This window comes from Salarias fasciatus (genome assembly GCF_902148845.1).
Source record: "Salarias fasciatus chromosome 7 unlocalized genomic scaffold, fSalaFa1.1 super_scaffold_4, whole genome shotgun sequence".
Taxonomy (NCBI): Eukaryota; Metazoa; Chordata; class Actinopteri; order Blenniiformes; family Blenniidae; genus Salarias; species Salarias fasciatus.
In genome coordinates this window covers 20,584,847-20,605,056 of record NW_021941229.1, presented here as the reverse complement: position 1 = coordinate 20,605,056, position 20,210 = coordinate 20,584,847, and the positions used below count along the sequence as shown (strand labels likewise).

The 20,210-nt window shown below is 42.1% G+C and overlaps 1 protein-coding gene across 1 annotated transcript in view; it reads left to right on the top strand.

Annotated features, from left to right (window-relative positions):
- LOC115383463 (netrin receptor UNC5D-like) overlaps window positions 1-19,677 on the top strand; it is a gene marked incomplete at its 5' end in the record, with an annotated part of 179,839 nt that extends 160,162 nt beyond the window's left edge. Inside the window, 6 exons of the mRNA XM_030085654.1 lie at window positions 3,486-3,657; window positions 7,083-7,313; window positions 13,302-13,451; window positions 15,545-15,709; window positions 15,990-16,168; window positions 19,338-19,677. Of these exons, the coding sequence (XP_029941514.1) occupies window positions 3,486-3,657; window positions 7,083-7,313; window positions 13,302-13,451; window positions 15,545-15,709; window positions 15,990-16,168; window positions 19,338-19,536 (1,096 nt within the window). The remainder of the gene's footprint in view (window positions 1-3,485; window positions 3,658-7,082; window positions 7,314-13,301; window positions 13,452-15,544; window positions 15,710-15,989; window positions 16,169-19,337) is intronic.
- Window positions 19,678-20,210: the final 533 nt, after the last annotated feature.

Below are 20,210 nucleotides of genomic sequence, written 5' to 3'. Positions count from 1 at the left end.
TCCATGTCCAATCATTGCATCAACTCGCTCTCAATATTTCTGTTTGTCACTCTCTGAAACTTTATAACGCACATCAAAAATGCAATAAATAAACAAATATAGACACACAAATAATAATGAGAATATAACGGTGTATTACTGTCTTAAATAGTGACCTTGGGAAGGCCCAGTGTAGATGCAAAGTGCTTGAATATTCATCTGAAATGTCAGTTTCAACTAAAAAGTTAACATTTAATGCAGTACTAGTAGTAATCATTTCTAATGGTTCATTGCTACAAGGGCTTGAATGAAAGCTGATCAAAAAATCTAATTTTTTGAATCGAATTTAGAGAAAGATAAAAAAAAAAAACATAAAAAGATAGAAAAAGAAGCCAGATTTATTTTGTTCTATAAAAACATAATGAGCTGTTATATGTCTACACTTTGCACTGTTAAGCGTTGAGTATTACTATGAAATGAATTTTTTATGTTTTTATGACCGCTGTCTCCTCAAAACTGCCTAAAACTGTTTAAAGTTATTACCTCATGTGCTCTAACTTTAAGGAGTCTAGTAACGGTAGCTACTTTAAAATGCTTCACCTGGGTTATTCTTTTGTTAAAGATCAAATGAAAACCATTTAGCTTTCCATTGCTTTGATGAGTGTTGAGAATTAATGTGGCAAATAAAGGACAGTGAGCTGCCAACATTTCAATAGTGACTTAGCGTATTATTTATAGTATGTTTACAGATGTTAACTTTTGAGCCTTTATTGTTCCCTTTGCTTCCCTTCCCTTTGCCCGTTGTTGACCGTATATTCATCTTCATGGTGATTTAAGTCCCGTTTGCAGAACATTTGAAGTAAAAATGCATAATTTTTGTTGTCAAACAGTTTAGCATTTACAGCAATATTTTGAAAATGTTATCCGTTTACACAAAAACGCTGAAAATGATATAGTTTTCGTGTTCGGCCACAAGCGGGTTTTCTCGTTTTAATTTGTAGTGAAGATACACGCATAACTGTACAGATGACCCAGTTGGATTACTGTTATAGTGACTTTCAGCTATAAAACTCCCAGAAGACTGTGGTAGGTTTCAAAAAAGTTGCATTTTCAGTTGCTCAGAGCACCATTGTTGTGTAAACTGACACACAACGCAATGAAAGCTTTGTCTTTTCATGTAAACGCTCACTTGTTAGCTTGGCTGCAGTACTGCTGCAACTCTTCACACATTTTCTGAGATGGTGAATAAAAATATGTTAAACACAAACGAGGTGATTTAGCTCAATATTTCTTCAAAGTCTAGTCAAGCCACACAAATTAGCGTCTAATTGTATTATTAGGTGCTGAGGATTAACCTGAATAATTAGTGCTAATAAACTTCCAACTGTTTTGAGATTTTGTTGTTTTAAATGCCACTCCATGACAATTTCTCATCTCTGACTTGAAGAAAAGCGTTGGTTGGGATTTCACCAAATAGTGACGTTCATGGCAACTTCTTTCTTGTTTTGAGAACATCCTCAGCTTTACATTATCGTTATGAAGTGCAACTGCAACGCAAAAAGAGGTCGTCACATGGGTTGTCGTGTGGTAAAGAAGCTCAAGAGGCTTCTCATGTGTGCTGAACATGTGAGGCAAAGCTTCGCGAATAACAATAACTCCTCTTTCCACACTTCGTCCCGAAGTGATATTTCTTTGTTCTCATAAACACAATCAAAGCTGCTAAATAACCATCTTTAATCTTTGCTCACAGGCAGTCTGGCTAATTACCATAGCTTCAGCAGCATGTAACCTTGGTTTCCTCTGAGCCCGGGGCTGATTAGCACAAAAAGTGCAGCTGCAGGGCCAAGGTGCTGCCTGGATGTGTTACTTTATTTTTAGACAGCAGACCATAACCTCTTTTAATTTTTTAGTGTTGATTGGTAGTGGCGTGTTGAAAACTAAAGTTTTTATGCAGCGCTCAGCACCAGAAACTGTGAAGGTAACGGGAAGCGAGCAAACCTGAGCAGCAGTGTGAGCCGAGTGGGAGCGCTCCCCTCTCTCAGCATGCAGACACTCTGGCTCACATGCACTTACATCATCCCTCACCTTTCCACCTCCGCCTTATTCATAAAACAGTTGTCATGCATCATACAGGTAATTGCTGCAGGGCTTGAAAAAGTACTGAAAAATAGTCCGGCCTGAGTAGAAGTGCTCCTTTCTCGACTTAAATCTTCGCAAACGACATTATTAGTTGTTGACTTGAGAAACGGCTTTGCTGAACAGATGCTGTGTGGAAAAGATTGCATGATTTGTTTTTGTTTTTTTTTTTCATTCTCCTTATTCTGTATTAATTCGAAGTGGAATAGGAGAGAGTTATTCTTCAGATTTTTTTTTGTTTGTAATACATGCTGTAAGGAGGTGTCATTGCTGAAACCAGTTATTTCTTTATTAGAAAAAAGGGATTTTTTAAATGCAAATATGATGTTACACCTGCCCTCCGTCCACCTCTTAAGATAATAAATTCAATCTGCAGCTCCTTTTCTGACATCATTTAAAATATCTAATATGCAGCCTTTCTGCAGCATTCTGTTGAACATGAGGCTGGTGTCAAATTACTTAAACGCAATTTTTTTTTTTTTTTTTGTATTATTGCAAACCGCCACCGAGCTACTATAGTGATGTTCCAATTATAACTGCAACGGTCTGTACAATGGCTCCTTTAATGGCCTGATTTACTAGAATCCTGCATGAAGGTGGTAAATCACATTGTGCCTTTGCACATTCATCAGTTGGGAAACACTCCGTCAGTATTTTTGCATGATTTCGGAGACACGCCTGTAATTCCATATTCATGAATGCAGACTTGTTAAATAGATAGTGTTTTATTTTCCACGACTGTCAGACGGGATCCTCAAAGCATCGCGTTTAGCAGTAGCAGCAGATTAGCTTATACACTCTCGGTTCTTGTGTTTGTTCACACACACACACACACACATGCTTGCATCATCTCGTGCACGTCAGGGCCTCGCCACACATCTATTAATGATGCTGAGAAATATCCATGCTGCTCCTGCGACAACAGCACCAACACCGTGCCCCGTGTATGTGAGGTGTCCAGCCGGGCCAGCTGCATGACTGATGGTGGTCCCATCGATTGCTCTCAGTCTTCGGGGCTTCCAGCCAAGATTGGGCCTCCGGCCAGCGGCAGCTCGGCCCGGCTAATCTGTCACCAGGCTGGCCGGAGCAGGCTTCATAAGCTCCATCGACCCACAAAGCTTCCACGCTCTGCGCTAAAGCCTGTCCTCCCCAGCCTCACTGTCCATTAGTCTTGGTGCTTTAATCTTCCTCTATCTGTGTGTCTGCGTGTCAGCTAGTCAGGGATTGATTCATTAAGAGTGTCCAAAGGGTTTGAGTTCACTTTGTTTACAGTCAAGGGTCACTCTCGGGGTGTTGGTTTGAAAACAAGCTTAAAATCGAGGGGGGGGATTTCGTCTGAAATTCATGTGATGTTTCCCTCCTTCCTGCAGCGCCATGTCCGAGGACGGGCCCGAGATCTTCCTGAGCCCCGCCGTCACGTACGGCCCACCGGGCCTCGACCTGTCGTGTCCCATAGCCATGACCATCGCGCACTGCGCAGAAGTAGCGGCTGATAACTGGACCATCCGGCTAAAGAGACAAATCCAGGAGAACAAGTGGGAGGTGAGCGATTCCTCTCGCACTTCACCTGCAGTAAACGGGCTCGCATTTTCTGCTGTAACAACATCAGTGCAAAAAGTGGTAGCGAGCGCATAAACACGCACGACTCTCTCCGGAGCGCCGGAATATCAATACGATCTGATAAACCCGCCACGACCTACTTTGATGAAAATTTTCATCCCGCGGTGAAGTCATGCGAGCGAGCCGCCGATTTCAGGGTTGCCAGTTCAGATCAAATTTAGCCTTTCAAGCTCTACCTCCTGCTCTACAGCCAGAAGAAATGCCAGACTGAATGCAAATACCTGTTTTTTCTGTAGAATTTGTACATGTTGGAATTGATGACATTCTGAATCAGTCTGCGCAACAAGCTATAAGGGTTTCTTGAAAAAAAAATTGATCCATAACTGTTTTGTTTTGTTTTATTAGCTATTATAACATACTAGGAGACCAGAAGCATTTTTAAAATGAGGCTGGTGTCAAATTCCGTGAAGATGAGGGCAAATGCTCGACATACACTACAGGATAATCTCTGAATCTGTGTTTCACCACTGTGCTACAAGGAAGACAAAGATAGTATTTTGTGTGGATTTTTTTGTAGGATACAGCAAAAAAATAAAAAAAATAAAATAATTCGATGCAGTTCCTTTGACCTTTATCCTGAGTCTCACTGTAAAATTCTGAAGCTCTTGCTTTCCATAGATTAAAAAGGCGGTATGGTGTGACCTGAATCAGTGGAGAAATGACGCACAAGACCAAGTTGTGTGAAGTAATACATAAAATGAACTTTTTGCTGTATCACACCCGAAATAGCCATTTCTTCGATTTTAAAACCCCTCTCAGGTATAAATTTCAGCCACTGCTGAAAGGTTACAGCATCTTTTGTGCTGTGGCACCTTAGAGTTTGGTCGAAAGGTGATAAAAACCTGCCCACTGTGCTTTTTCTTCTTAAATATTTAAGGCTCTCCTGCTCTAAATACATTATAGCGGTTATTTCTGTGATTACTGTGGTGGTTTCTGTTCTCACGCCCAGTTGTTTCTGTGGAATAACACCTCTGAGAAGTCCTTTGACTTCGCCTCTTAGAGCTACTTCACAGTCTTCGGGAGGAACACTCAGACATCTGCCTTCAGTCCAAACAGCCTCTGTTCGTTTTCTCCCGCCTCCTTGGTGGGCCGGAGACATCCGAGATGCTCTTTTAATGTTTAACTAACCCCATCAAAAAGCTTGGGAGACCTCATCGAGGCGGCTCAACCCCGGAGCCACCGGGTTTGCTTGACCTTGGGGGTCTGTGACTCTCTACCAGCCGCGCTCCTTTCACTCCGAGTGACATTTACACAGATGTAATTTGCCAGCAGACGTGTTGCACAAAGGGGAGCTATCAAAAGAAGCCTTTTGCTGATGGGAGCTATATGCCAAAGGAGAGAAAGTCAGCAGACAGGACGAGTCGGACAGGAAGACGGCGGCAGGTTCCGGGAGGAGAGAAAAAGAAAGATTCTTCAAACGTGACGCCGTGGCCCGTCTCTGTCACGGAGAAATAATGAGCCCTTTATTTCAGGAGGGATGCTTACTCGAAACCTAATCTCTGGAATTAGTAATATAGTAGAAGATGGAGGTCTCTCTCCCAATCCGTCTCTCTCTGTTTCCTCTCTCTCGTCTCTGCGCTGCCTCTCAGTGCCATTCCCATTAAAACCTGCACTTTTTTGCACACTGGAGTTTGACTCCATCATTTCTCCCCGGCTGCCTGGCGGGGATGAGCTATGTCATGAAGATCCTTCATGTCCGCCGCTGCGTTAATGGGGCAGGTTTAGGAAGCTGTGGGCCACTAAATTACCCTGCTTTGCTTTATATGCCTCAGCCAGGCCATATGCAGAGGGGACCTGTGGGTCACGGCTGTGTTTCAGAGGTGATTTAGGGAGAATTGAGCACAAGATGAGGAGCAATTGGCCGTTGGACACAACTGCACCCTGTTAATCTGTTTTGTCGGTGCGACTATACCCCCATCTGTTTAGTGAGATGCGTCATTATTCATTTGGCCTTCACTCAGCTTTGCACGGCTCCCGATGCGAGCCCAGCCTGTGCACGAGTGGGAATGCAGCTGCTGCTGAAGTGAAATAACCCTGAACAACTGTACAAACTTTAGAAAAAGGAAAAATCCAAATACCTGAAGCAGGCTTCTGATGACGACTGTAAATTCATACATTCTCAGAAAATGGAATAAATTTAGATGTCAAACATGTTTTTACCTGGGTTATAATGAGCCCTGCTAAGAGTGATCAATCAGTTTAATAGAATGAAAATGAAAAGGAAAACTTTAGTTGAAATTTTTCAATAAAAGTGTGTTTTTAACATGAGTAGTGTAGAAATTAACAGAATTCGAAGACAAAGATTGTAGCCAGGAGATGAGCAGCAAAGCAGTGGAAACCCGCTAACTGATTATTAATGTAGACGTTTTCGCACAAATGTCACACCAAGTTTGTAACAACACGCACACTGGCGTTTGCACAAATCTGATATGTGCAGCCGCTCACGTTACTGCTGCTGTTCCAGTAAATGTAAAGTGTATGAAGTTTTAATGTCAGAAAAAAATGTTCACACGTTATTTGCTACCAACAGTACTTCCCTTAAAGATGCACGTTGGTCACAAATGGCTTTGTGATCGTGATCCAAGCATCTGACACGACGGGAGTTTTAAATCCGTCAGTGTAAAGTATCTGCACTAGGCACATCTGAAAACATGTTTACAGTGAAATCAAGAAAGTAACCCATCTCCTGCAGGAAAGTGCTTCACAAAGACTTATGGAAATTGAATGGAGTGTTGTTGTTTGTTTGTTTTTTTGTTTTGCTTTTTGGTTCTACTTTTTAAAAACCTTTAATAGAATGACACTTTTTCCATGATTACATTATTTTGTCTTCAGTATGTTGCAAAAATAATCAAAATTTTCTGAATTTCGGAACAGTTATTCTTGTCATTTGTCAAAATATTTGATCTAATATCAACTTCAACAATAATATTTCTGTAGCAACTATTGTTCCTTATCATCACTATTGAATTTAGTATCAAATACATTTTTACAGACCAGTAAAGCACCTCAGTTACTTATCTATGCTGATGAATGCATAGGACCGCAATTAAAATATTGTCAAACTTAATGAAATTTCTGCATGAAATCAGAAGCGCGCATTGTTTTGATTTCACGGCCGTAATGTGCGTGCTTTCAGTTGACATTAAACCACTAGCTCCACTTAAACTCATGCATCATTCAATAATACATATACATCATTTAATACTCATACATCATTCAATAATTCAGTACAATTTGTCCCTCTGGTAAAGAGGGGGACTTTTTTAGTCTTTGCTGTGAGTCTTCAGTTTGGATTCTCATAATAAATCTAAAGCTGCTTTCTATTTATACGTCTCCTCGCTCCGCAGGAAGTGGCGTCGGTGGGCGAGGAGAGCACCGCCTGCTACTGTCTGCTGGAGGCCCAGAGGTGCCACGTGCTGCTGGAGCAGCCCGGCCGCTACGCCCTGGTGGGGGAGCCGCTGTGCAAGGAGGCGGCCAAGCGGCTGAGACTGGCGGCGTTCGGCAGCCTGGATCACGGCAACGCTCTGGGCTTCACCCTCAGGGTTTACTGTGTGGACGACACGCCTCACGCTTTCCAGGTACGAGGGCAGCGGGGAGACTCGTGGGAGTGATGAGTGATGGCTCACAACTTTTATTTCGTTTCCTTATTTTCTGTTTGGACTTTTATGAGTTTTTTTTTTTTTCTTTCTTTTGTGTTTCTCCTTCAATCTTTTTGCCGAGGAAATATGCAAATTAAAATCAAAGCCTACAAAGAAAACCCAAAAAGTGCTATATACTCACCAAAGTCTGTGAATCTGTGTTTGGTTTATTATTTCTTGGTTTGTAGCAATGCTTCCTCGCAATACATCCCATTGGAAAACCTGATTATTTCCCTTCAAAATGGTAAATTTAGAAAGAATATGCAGCATGTTGGTTGTCCTCCTGAAAGATTTTCCAAATTTTCTGTACTTTTTTGATTAACTAATATGTACAGTGTAGCGATACACACTTGAAAGGTGTCTTGCATATTGATGTTGTGTTTTAACTGAAGCGATGATACTGAAATAACTTTTGTCACGTTTGAATTTTACACTTCTCCTCATTAGCGACTTCTCGAACCGTTCTTATCTGTCTGTCTTCTCATTGTCTCGCCCTACAAAAGTCTACTGAAAGACATAAACCACTGAAAGTGTCTTAATCTGATAACTGACATAAATAATATGCTGCCGGGTTATCAGACGAATGTGGGAAGCGGTTATAGTCTGCTCGTCGACGGGAGTGAATGTGGCAGTTTCAATTTGTAACGTCCAGGAGATACTAGTGGAACAGTGGAAGACTGGAGAGGGAATGAGCGTCGACGTTTTCTCCTGATTCTGTACATCCCAGAGTGGCTTTTCATGGTGATTCATATTCCTCCTCTTATGTCTACGAGAGCCTTTGAACAGTGACGTGCTCATTGCACTGGTGGAGTGCGTGTGAAGTGCAATCAGATCGTTAAGCTCTGAGGGGGGAAATAGGTGAACAGCCCTACATATTCAGAGACAACGCATCATTGACCCAGACTGAATAAAGTTAAAAGAAAAGCAAGTCATGGTCGACAATTTGTCAGGATGACGGAAAAGGTGAATCTATTCCGAGTTGCTACTTCCAACAGCAGTGAGTCCGCTGCCCGCTTCTGATGCTGGATGCTACTAAAGTGCTAATGTCACCATGGCAACAGAATATAAATAGTTTTCTGCGCTTTTTAAATGTAAAGTTTTGCTTCAAGGTTTAATTTACAACTTAAAATAGGCCTGTCGCTCCTCTGTGGTAGCTTCCTAAAGATTTCACAAAATCATACCTAAATATTTCATTTTATTTTTATTTTATTTGTACATCAGAGTCATTTTCAAAAAAAGGATGAAAAAAATGGCACAAATTAAATGAGGAAAAAGAGATACAACCACAATGTGTAGAAAAAAACTTAAAATGTGTAGAATCTCTAAAAGGGGGGAAAAAAACTTAAATTTGCTTAAAGGTGCATTAAGGAGTTTGCACGTTTTATGCGAAACAGCGCCCCCTGCAGGCCTTGGGCCTAATGCAGCTTAGTGAAAAACTGTGGCTCTCGTGCACGGAAGATGGGGACTCCTTCCTCGCTCGTTTAGTAGCGCTCAAGTAAAATTTAAGTTTCTTTTACGTGGTGGAGTCTGTGCTGGAGCTGTGGCAGTGCTGGAAGCCAGTCTTTTCTTACTTTCTGGAAGATCCTGCTCAGTTGTTGCTCACTAAGCATCTGGCGGAGTAATGGCGGACAAAACGAAACCTAACCAGCCGGAGCGTGCATTACGTCATTCCTTTCAAATTCTCCCCAAAAAAAATTCTGGTGCCGGACCAGCACTGCAACTTTCAAGTGACAATTTAGCGCTGTTAGCGGTACTTACAATGAATATGTCAGGGCACATTGTACACATCTTTAAAAATGTGTAACATATTTATGGTGGAAAATAAGTATTTTAAAGGTTGTAAAACTCTTTAATGCACCTTTAAGAGTGGGGGAAAAAGCATTGAACTGTATAAAAAAGGAGCCCTAAAAGGTTTAAACAGCTAAAATGTCAACAGAAACAGTAAAACTGATCAATTCAGTTAGAAAAACTATTAAAAGTAGAATGAAAATGTAACGAATTCTAATTAAAACTTCAGAAATACAACGTAAGAGCTAATATTCTATATAAACCTTATCAGCCGTTTCCATCTTATTTTGAATGTTCCGCCTGTTTCAGCTCCAGGTGAATTTGATTTGGCGGAAACGGTTCTTTCGGTCTTAAAGGTTTCAGACTCCCGGTCTTACTGATCTGATGATTGCACCACATCACGTGTCCTACAGAATAGTAATGACCCAAAACGTTAAAACAAGTTGGTCAGCTTTAAACCGTGAAGCGGCCAGCAAAGTCTCCAGACTTGAATCCCATCGCGCTGGTTTAGGAAGAACTTTCTGAAAAACACTTGATTTGCAATGAAGTAAGAATGCGTGTGTTCAGTGAGTATGTCTGCCAAATTCTCAAATTCTTTATTTGTTCTATACTTCTATTTCAGAGTGCAAACAGAAACTTTCAGGCACACGACGACCATCCGCAGCTCCAAATATTCAAATGTATAATTCAGTATAGTAGATTGGAATCTGAAATTGTGAAGTTTCGGCCGTGTGTCTGACGCTTTTACCCGAAATAATTGGCTTTTTGTGCTCTGCTGAAGATCAGCCTATTCGCTAACATGGCCACTGGGAGATGCTTGATGACTACGAGACAAAGAGGGACTTTTAATTACAAAGACAACAGATGCTCCAAGGTTGCTTCTCTGCCCTTTCTTTGCGTAATTTAATTTGCTCTCTGTTAATTAAATGTGGTTCTGTGCGACAACTATTGGAACACATTAAAATGAGGCAGAGTCAGAGAAGGGCCACCAGTTCATCACTGGACTCTCCATCGCCGCTTCCAGAAAAAAAACTTTTCAATCTTCTTTGAATTGTTGGAAGGTTTGAAAAAAAGAAAAAAAGAAACAAACATGCACACATTCCTCTTTTTGTGTAATGGCTGTGCAAACAAACACACAAAAAAAAAAAAAAAAAAACGGAAGTCGTGCAACTGCAATTTGTTTCCTATCTTAATTAAACACACACACACCTACACACACACACACACACACACACACTGTCGCTCTCCAAAGTGCTGCTGATAGTTATAGCCACCAGTCCTTCCTCACTGCAGGCTTCACTCGAGAGGCTGATTGCAAGTGAACAAAGAGAAATTGGATGTAGGTGCCAAGAGCCGACTCCACCTCTCCATCAGCCGGAGCGGGGTATTTGTTCGTTTGTTCTTTTATTTTGTTTGGCTTTTGTTTGTGCGTCATGTGACAAATAATTTCCCCCGTGAGCTGGAAACGGGGAATTTATCCGGTTCAAAGCAGACTGTACGCTTTGCATTTGTTCCTGCTTTTTTTTTTTTTTTTTTCCCGCCCCAAATCCTCCTGGCAAATCCGAGGCGCTGCAAACGTAAACACAAAGATGCAAGTGCAGCGTATGTATGCGTTCCCTGCAGGAGTACGTTAGCAGGTTACTTTAACCGAGGACTTCGTAACAAGTTCTCCTTACTTTTTGAAAAAGGAGCGGGTTTAAATTGAGTCGTCTTGAGGAGCAGGTTGTGTTCGAATCCCAAAGTTGGCGGTTCGATCGTCGAGTGTCTGTGCAAGACATTGAATGCCAGGTTACTCCCAGTGCGAGCATTTTGCATGGCGATGTCCAGATCGATACCACAATGCTGATACTTATAATACTACTGATGATTCTTCTTTAATCAGTCCTGTAAAAATATGGATATTCACGTTGCGGTTAGTATTTTCACATGAACGTGTCCCCACTTCACGTCTGGGATTTGATATTCAGAGGGCGCCGATTATTAATGAAACTTCAGGAGCCATTTTCATTTGGCTTTGTTGACGCATTTATCATTTCAACTTGAGTGATGGACTCCAGACAGCAAAATGATGGAGAACGGGACAAAATACTCTTTGCCTCAGAGTCTTTTTCTTAGCTACAGTTTGAAAGAAAATCACTTTGTCGTACCTCCAGGTTACCCTGGTAGGTTATACTGGTATCGAGTCAGTATCGGAGACAGCGGTGATGGTTGTACATGATGTGGAATCTGTATGCCACTGATCAGACGTAGCACTCTGAGACTGCTGAAGCTGTAAAATACAGCTTTATACAGCAATTAACATGACGTGTTACTGCACCGGTGACTTGGGAAGAGTTATTTGAAAAAATAAGTCATGCATTTCATTTAATGGTCCCAATAATGTCCACAAAGCTGAATTATTGTGGCGTTGTTGTGACACATTAGCCGAGCTGTCAGCAGTCTAATTACTGAGTCGCTCGGATTTGGCTGGAGTTACCTGAGTCAGTTGGAGCGAACATAACGCACGTACGATGTGTGATCTGTTCGAGCCTTTAAAGTCTTGCTGCTGGTAATCCATCTCGCGGTGTATCCTCTGCACCGCTGCTTTTAAAGTCCACTCTGGACTGTGAATGGTAATGCTTTCACATCTGTGCCCTCCAGACAGACTCTCGTGGCACTGCCTGCTGTTTCAGGGTAATTCCTCGCAACTTCAAGCATTATTCCACATTCAATCTGTCCTGTGTTCGTTTTAAAGTCCGCCACTGGTTTCCTTTCTCTTAAAAACACTCCAAATCTGATATATCTGGATCCCGCCGTGCGATTGTTCTCTGGGACTTTCTATTTCTTTTTTTTTTTTTCTTCTTCTTTTTTCCACATCTTACAGATGAGCTGTTTTTCTTTTACAGCACTTTTCTGTTGCTCACCTCGGCGTGTGCCTCCTGGCTTGAACTGCAATCTTAAAAGATGAGAAGGCAGAGTGAAAATGAAGGCTACACACCCACTGCCCTTTCATGTGTGAGCAATTCATGCAAAAGGGAAAAGAAAAAGAGAGGGAAAAAAAAACAAACCTGGGCAACAAGTTACACCTGTCTGTCAGTCTATGTCTTACTTTTACACGTTTGAAAGAGAGGAGTTAACTTTGACACACACAAAAAAAAAAAACCTCTTTATATAAAAAAAAATGTCAGAATGTCTGGGTATATAAATAAAATAAAATGAAAGGAAACTAAAAACTAGCATCGACTTCTGTTTTGATGACAAATTCACAACTAGTTGACTTGTTAGTAACTGATAACAGTGTATGTGATGAAAATGTCTTCAGTATCAGTGCTGCTTTGTGTGTTTGTGTTTGTGTGTTGATGAAAACCAAGACAAGCAGAGCACAAACAAATCCAACCCCCTCTTTCCATCTTCAGTGCCCAATTTGTCCAACTTATGGTCAAGTGGTGGTTCGAGCTGATCCCTGCAGACGTTGGATAAAAAGGAAACGTTGGCAGTTTATTACCGCTTCGACAGAGAGAAAGACAGACAAACACACACTTCTACGTTTGGTTTAGAGACTCCAGCTCCCCTGACAGGCAGGTCTTTGGACTGAAGGAAACCTGTGCAAACATGCTTCAAACACACTTAAACTGGGCGTGTTTGTTTCTATGTAGGACAAGAATGTCTAATCAGAACACAACGGAGAGGCTCGCTATTAAAACAGAACAGAAAAAATTCAAAGAGATGTTTTGTGTTTAGGTCCGTGTGTTTTCTGTCTCCCTGGGCTGTCTGTTTCTTTCACATCGCTTGTTTTGTTTTTCCCCCTACAAAGACTCCAAAAAGCCAAAAAGAAAAGATGAAGAGTTTAGGGGACCAATAAAAGGAAGTGGAATTAGATTTTGATTAATACAATTACTCGTCTAATTGTTTCGGTCGTCCTCGGTTTCTTTTGTTGTGTATTTTTTAATTTGACTGCACATCCCAGATAAACGTTGAGCCTCTGATCTATTTGTGTGTATCTGTGAATAACCAACCAACAAACATTTTCCTCTACGTGAAAGGTTTTATGTTACTTATGAGACTTTTTCTTCTTCTGCTTTTTTTTTTCTTCTCTCTCTCCTGTTCTTCCTGCCCCTTGCCCTATCCATGGAAATGTAAACCCACACTTTTCCTCATCAGGAAGTGGTGGTGGGCGAGCGCAGCAGGGGCGGACGGCTGCTGGAGGAGCCGAAAATTATGCTGTTTAGGGGAAACACTTTCAGCCTCCAGGTGTCCATCCAGGACGTCCCACAGTTACTCTGGAGCATCAAGCCTTTCACCACCTGCCAGGTAGGCGTTTTCTCCAAGTCTTGGTCTCTTTAGAAAAGTAAATAAATAAATAAATGAGATTATAAAGCAGCAAGTCTGTTTACTGTTTCTGTGTGTGTGTGTGTGTATCCCGGTTCTCATTTAAAATGAGCTCCACATTGCTAGATATGGATGAGGCATCCTCCTCTTTTCATCCCTCCCTGCGCTCCTCTCCCAGTCTCTCTCTTCCATCAGTTTCCCCCTTTTCTCACTTGGTCACATCAAAGCCTAAGGACAGCAGCAAGGGCACAGCAGGAAATCACTAAGGCTGGCTATCGCACTCGCGCACACACCCTCACAAAATTAATTATGACTGCCAGGCAAGCGTATATACACACACACACACACACACACACACACACACACATACATATAGTAGTTATCTTCGTCGGGGTCTACATGCTGCATGTTCTGCTCTGCCCTGTGATGTTTATCCCACCAGTGACATCCTATTAGCAGAATTAGCCCACCGTCGTGCCGCCAGAATACCAACAAGGATTCCTGGTTGGAGGAAGAGCCGCCCGGCGAGGGTCCCACAGGGAAGACGACTATAGCCTTTCATTCAGACAGTACTCTCACCTAAAGGAGGCTTTTATAAGTATCTGTCCTCCTGTCTGATGGATCTGAAGAGAGGATGATTCATCTGTAAAACAGTGTTTTTGACCCGCTCTTGCTTCTCCGCTGTCTGGGTCATGCAGCGGTTAGTAATGGAAGTCGAAATGGACCTTTTGAAAATCGCATTCAGCTTAAAGCGATGTTACTTTGGTAATTTCAGCGACGTTATTTGGGGTTCGAGCCGGGTAAATTATTGCACTGCTGCCGTAATTTCTTAATCCCATTTTCCTGATCGAAATCTTGTCCTTGTTGACAAAGCCTTTGAGCTTCTTGAAATGTGTTCTGGGTTTTATTCAGCTGCTGGTTTCCTGACAGTATCATGCAGCACAGCGGCATGATGATGCCTCCACCATGCTTTACATTATGTAGGCTGGACTTTCTTACAACGGTTCTATTTGACTCCCTAAAACAACCGAGAAGCTTCTTTTTCTTTATTCATCATTCCAGAGCGACTGTGGCTTATCTGTGATGTTCTTTGCAGAGATCGCTCTTTCTGCGGATCGCTCGCCGAGTCCTTGTTTATTTTAATGTTTGGTGTATTTTCCAACTCTGCCTGAAGCTCTTTCCATGCTAATTTCTTTAACCTTCACACTTTGCATCACAGCCAGGAAACAGTCCAAAGACTGTCAGATTTGTTGATAACATTTTAAACGGAGATTTCAAACCCTTTGGTAATGACCTTGTAGCCTTTGGAGTCTTTCTGCTTTTTTGATTATTGTGCTGAAAAATAAAAAAAATAAGATAAATAAGTCTTTTTTTTTGATGGGGTTGTGAAAAATGATAAAAAGATAGTCGGGACAATCATAGTTTTTTTTCCACACAAAAGACATCATTTTTGGTGGATTTATTTTGTACAAAAGCTGAAAATGAAACACATGCGAGCCCTACTTTTTTCCACACAAGAACAAATGTCAATGTTCAGTCATTGCCTCTTATGCCACAAATACTTTGTTACCATGTTGAAATAAATGTTCTTGGAGATTTTATAAAAATATTCTGATTATTAAACTTGATGAAGTTGTTCATATTAAAGATCCACTCCCTGTAATCCATACCAACACGTTAGCATCAGTCTTGCTGTAGGATGTAATGTAAAGGTAATTTAAAGTAATTATTTTTCCATGAAGTGAGTGAAATAAATTATTAAACTTCCACACTAATGATCGCAGCCCTTGCAGATGGTTAGCAGGCTCTATTTTCATCCCAAGGGCTCTAAAAAAAAAACCTGCTGGTGTTCCTTCTGACGGCTAAACTTCTTGATTAGGTAACACCATTGATTGGCTAAAGAGGCCACTCATTCCGTCTTAATTAATCATGTAAACAGCAATGTGGGTGGCAAAGCAGGGCTCAAATAACAAATGCCTTTAGTGGGGATTTAATGAGTTTGTTGTCTCTCACAGTCTAATCCTTTCATCGCTGTTGCTGTTCCTGTCCACTCTCTGCCGGACCCCGCTCGGCAGGAGTTCTCCTTTTCTCAGGTGTGGGCCAGTAACCAGCGTCCCCTGCAGTGTGCCTTCTCTCTGGAGCGATACAGCCACTCCTCCTCTCAGCTCTCCTGCAAGATCAGCGTCCGGCAGGTCACGGGCGAGGAGCAGATACTCCAAGTCTATACGTCTGTAGTGGAGGTGAGTGGCACTCGGAGGGGGGGGAAGATGGCATGTGATCCGAACGTGGGCAGCCGTGCAGCCCGCTAATAGGTTCTTTTATTACACTGAATAACTCTTGATTTGATTTAAGAGCTTGCTTAATGAGCCTCTCAGGGAGCGTTTCATGTATAGATTGCAAATTGTCTTGATAAGTCCTTGTCCTTGCCTTCAGATCGAGCTGGGAAGATTTCCAGCAGCGGAATCCAGATTTCCTGATGCTTCTTTGTCTTTTTCTCTCCTTTCATTTTTCGCTCACCAGAATGAAAAGACAGTGATTCCCTTTTTCACTCAGTCGGACTGCACCATCACCTCTCAGACGGGGTCAAGGGCCTTTAAAATCCCCCTGTCTATCCGTCAGCGGATCAGCGCCACCTTCGACACCGCTAACGCCAACGGGAAGGACTGGCAGCTCCTGGCTCAAAAGCTCCACATAGACAGGTCTGAGTTATGAGACTCCCGGGCCGACGTGCATTTCATTCCCATTGTTCCGTGGCCGTTTTGCATACTGCTGAGTCATCTCTGAATCCAGTGGTTTGTTTTGTTTAGATGTGGAAAAACAGCAGAATGCGAACAAGAAAGACCCCACAAAAAAAAAAAAAGAAAGAAATCTTATTTCTTCATAATTGAAGCTCGTTTCCACGTTTCGAAGGCTATTTTTTATCTGGAATTTCGGCACAATGTCGGCCATTATCTCCCATCACCAAGCAGCCCTCAGTAAGACACCACTCTACTGATTTCATTATAGATCTTAAAAACACATGCAGAGAGAGAGAGAGAGAGAGAGAGAGAAAGGGAGAGGAGACAGGCCAACTTTAGCACAGTCAGAACAACTGGAGAAAAGCGATGGCGTGCTTTTTTTTTTTTGCAGAAATCTGAAGTGAGGCCTCTGAGTGCTGACAGGCCAGCCTCTGGCGAGAGAACGTGTTCGTGTTAGCACTTCTCATTAGCGGCATCTCTGCACGTGCTCCAGCCTCCCAGCCCCCCCTTGCTAAACTCTCCCTCGAGGTTGTGCCAGGTCAGTATTTGCGTAGGCTGTGGAGGATTTCACTCGTTTGGCGATGGGGTGATCTCTATTTGCGCTTCAGAATGGAAGTCAATAATCAAGCGCTCTATAACCATGAAGAAGACTCTGGTTTCTGTGCGCCCGGCTCCATCGGGCACTCGAGGAAGAAAGTGCTGGGAGTGGGCTCTGCCAGTTGGAGGTACATGAGAGGGAAAAGTTGAGCGAGAAAAGCTATGACTGAGACGACGTGATTACGGAAATTTCTCTTCACCCGAGTCTGAAAACAAACATCTGTGACTGAGAATCGAGGGGGGGTAGGAGGGTATCAGAGCTTTTTCATCCCAGCCGAACACACCAAGAGGCATGTAATGGAAATGTCTCCACATAGTTAAGCTGATTTTTGTAATTATTTCTCCGAGTGTGTGGGAACATTGTCAGACAGGGGAGTGGGAAAGTGGGATGGAGAGGAGCAACAAAAGGAAGACGCCTTTGTTATGAAACAGTGCCCTCTGTTGGACGGTTGTTACAACAACAGCGGAGGAGAAGAAAAGAAATCACTGTTTTCTCAGACAATAAACTCCACGACCAAGAGTTTATATTCACTGTCATTGATGGAGAACAAGGAACTAGAGCAGATTCTTGGGAGGTTTAACCTACAAACACGTCATTACTGCTGGAGACTTGATTTATATTCTAAGAATTTCTTTGTTTAAAATATCATTTGCTCTAATTCTGTCTGATTTTTTTTTTTTTTATTGCTGAATCGTTGAGGACCATCTGCGCCATTTTACCTAATAAATGTCTCTTAACTATGGGTGACTGCAGAATACATCCTGGACCACCACAGAGCAAACACAATATTTATACTGCAAACCACTACAGCACTGTGCAGCCCATCTTTATTCATTAAAAAAAAAAATAGGGAAATTAATAAATAAAAAGCATCTTATTAAAATACACACTCCCACATCCATCTGTCAGGAATCAACAGTCAGGTCGTGTCACTTGGTTTATTTCTAATGAAGTGTTTGCCGGATTTTAGCTGGTTCACGTCTGTTTTCAAATCATTTACCCAGTAGTTGTTAGATCCAGTTCATGTCCAGTCCAGACTAGTTTGATATCAGGTAACTGTGGGTCACTGACAACAGTGCACTGTGTGGAATCGAGTAAAATTATTATATTTTCGTCCTTTTTTTTTTTTTAACACAACCCACACTGTCTATATGAATAATAAATGTTACATGTTTGTCATTTTCACTTGTTGCATGTGCATTAAATATTCTAAACGGTGTGCTACAGGCTGCGCTGTGGTGTAGTGGACTGTGCTCTCACTGCAGTGCTATTCAGTCCCCTGTTCAAGTCCTGGTGTTGGGACCTTTCTGCACAAAGGCTTCACACGTGCGTGTGTGTAGTGGTTTTCTTTGAGCATTCTGGTTCCCTTCTAAAGACCAGATGATATTAAATGATGACTTTTCACCGTTCGACACATCACTTCTCTTTTCCTCACAGTTCAGCATGGCCGCCGGTCCATCACTGGTTTGTTTCTTCATCTCAATCTAGAGATCTTAATATTTTAAACCTTTTTTTGTACCCCAAAAATATTTTCAGCTGATTTTGACCTTCAAGTGTGCAGAATAACTCACAGTGACGGTACGAACCACCTCTCACATTCTTCTGCTCTTCTCTGCGCTCACCTTTCCGTCTCCAGTTTAACGCTTGTGCGGCCATGTTTGATTTGGTGACAGCTCGGGTGTGATGTTAGAGCTCGAAACCTTCTGCACCTTCACAGTGCAGGCAGTAGACATGTCATCCAGCAGTCTTAGATGTGAAACTTAAAGAATTTATGTTAATAATTATGTTACATTGTAATAAATAGATTTTGTAAAGATGTTAAATTCATAGTTGTTTTTTAATATGTTGAGTGATGTTATGTTTTAGTCCTGAGGAGTCGACAGACTTTCATTTTGGACCTCGGGCTAAAGCCTGTTCAAGATTCTTGAAATGTATGATAAACCTGTAAACTGTATTTTATTGTATTAAATCTTCTGAAATCATGCTTCCACAACAGCTGGACTGGAAACAGAGCCTGAAACAGTGAACAAACATTTGCATGATGGATTGGAGAAGACACAAGTTTTAAATTTTAGGTGGTTTTGTGTTTTGGTATCATTTATATCAAATTTGAAGGAAACCAAAGGTGATCGGTTTCACAGGGTTTTTTTTTTAACATAACCGTCATCAGTGGGAATTCAACCAGTAAAAACAGCTAAAGTTCAAATTTAAAGGTTTCCATGAAAAGTTTGCTGTACTGATCAAACTGGAGGAGCGAAGCTTGAAAGAGGAGGCCATCTGGAAAGCAGAAAGTCAAATAAAAGATAAGGCCAGATTTCATTTAACAGAAAAAGAATGAGGATATCACGCCGGCTGCTGTTCTGACTTTGACCTTTCTTCTTGTCTTGTCCGGCGTGAATTTCCTGCATTGATCCTCCCGTCATAACGGCTGCGAAGCAATCCTTTAATTACTGATCCGCTGCTTTTGTAATTTATTGTCGGCCGTGCCTTGCTCTCTAATCCAATATTCAATTTCCCCCCCTTGTCCTGCAGGAACCTGTGCTACTTTGCATGTCAGGAGAGTCCCTCATCGGTGATCCTGAGTCTGTGGGAAGCCCAGCACCAGGACTCGGGGGACCTGGACTCTCTGGCCAGCGCCCTGGAGGAAATCGGTAAGGTCCAGTCCCCGCGGGCGGCCACCCTCAGCTGCAGCACAGAGAAGCGGGACTCTGAATTTACAAAACTTGGGTAGGTTTTTACAGCAGATCAAGTCGTGACGAACCTTTACTGCATGGACACTGAGCAGGAATAAAGAGTGAAGGACGGACCAGAAGGAGGACAGCAGGGAAAACTCCACTCTGGACTGTTACTAAACCAAAAGGCCCATACAGACGACTGAGGAGTCGTCCCCCCCCCCCCCCCCCCCCCCCCTTCACATGCACACATCTCCAACTGAAAAAAAAAAAACTTTTGGATTTGATGACTTGCATTTGGGGATTGTAGATGTGTGTGCGTGAGGAAGACTCTCGGTGCAGGATTGAGTGTGTTTTGAACAGACTGCCTGTCGGGCCGCTCTTGTAACCTTCTTTGGGATTTGGATGTGCTGGTACTCACCCCCCCACCCCCGAAACGGTCTGCCGGGCTGTCGAAATGTTTCGTGTGATGTTGTTTTTTTTGTTGTTTTTCGTTGTCATTCATTTCTTAGCTCCTCCTGACGCTCATTTTCTTTTTCTGCGACGTGTCTCTAATGTTTCTGCTGCCGTTAGATCTTGAAAAAAGAAAAAAACACAAAAAGCAACAATTATTGGCTGTTATATTTTCTGGGGGGGTCAACTTGTGCATACAGTGGGGGTGACAGACAGTAAACAAAGAGTGATTGATAGTAAAAAGACCTAATGATGTCTATGTGCTAAAAAAATAAAAAAA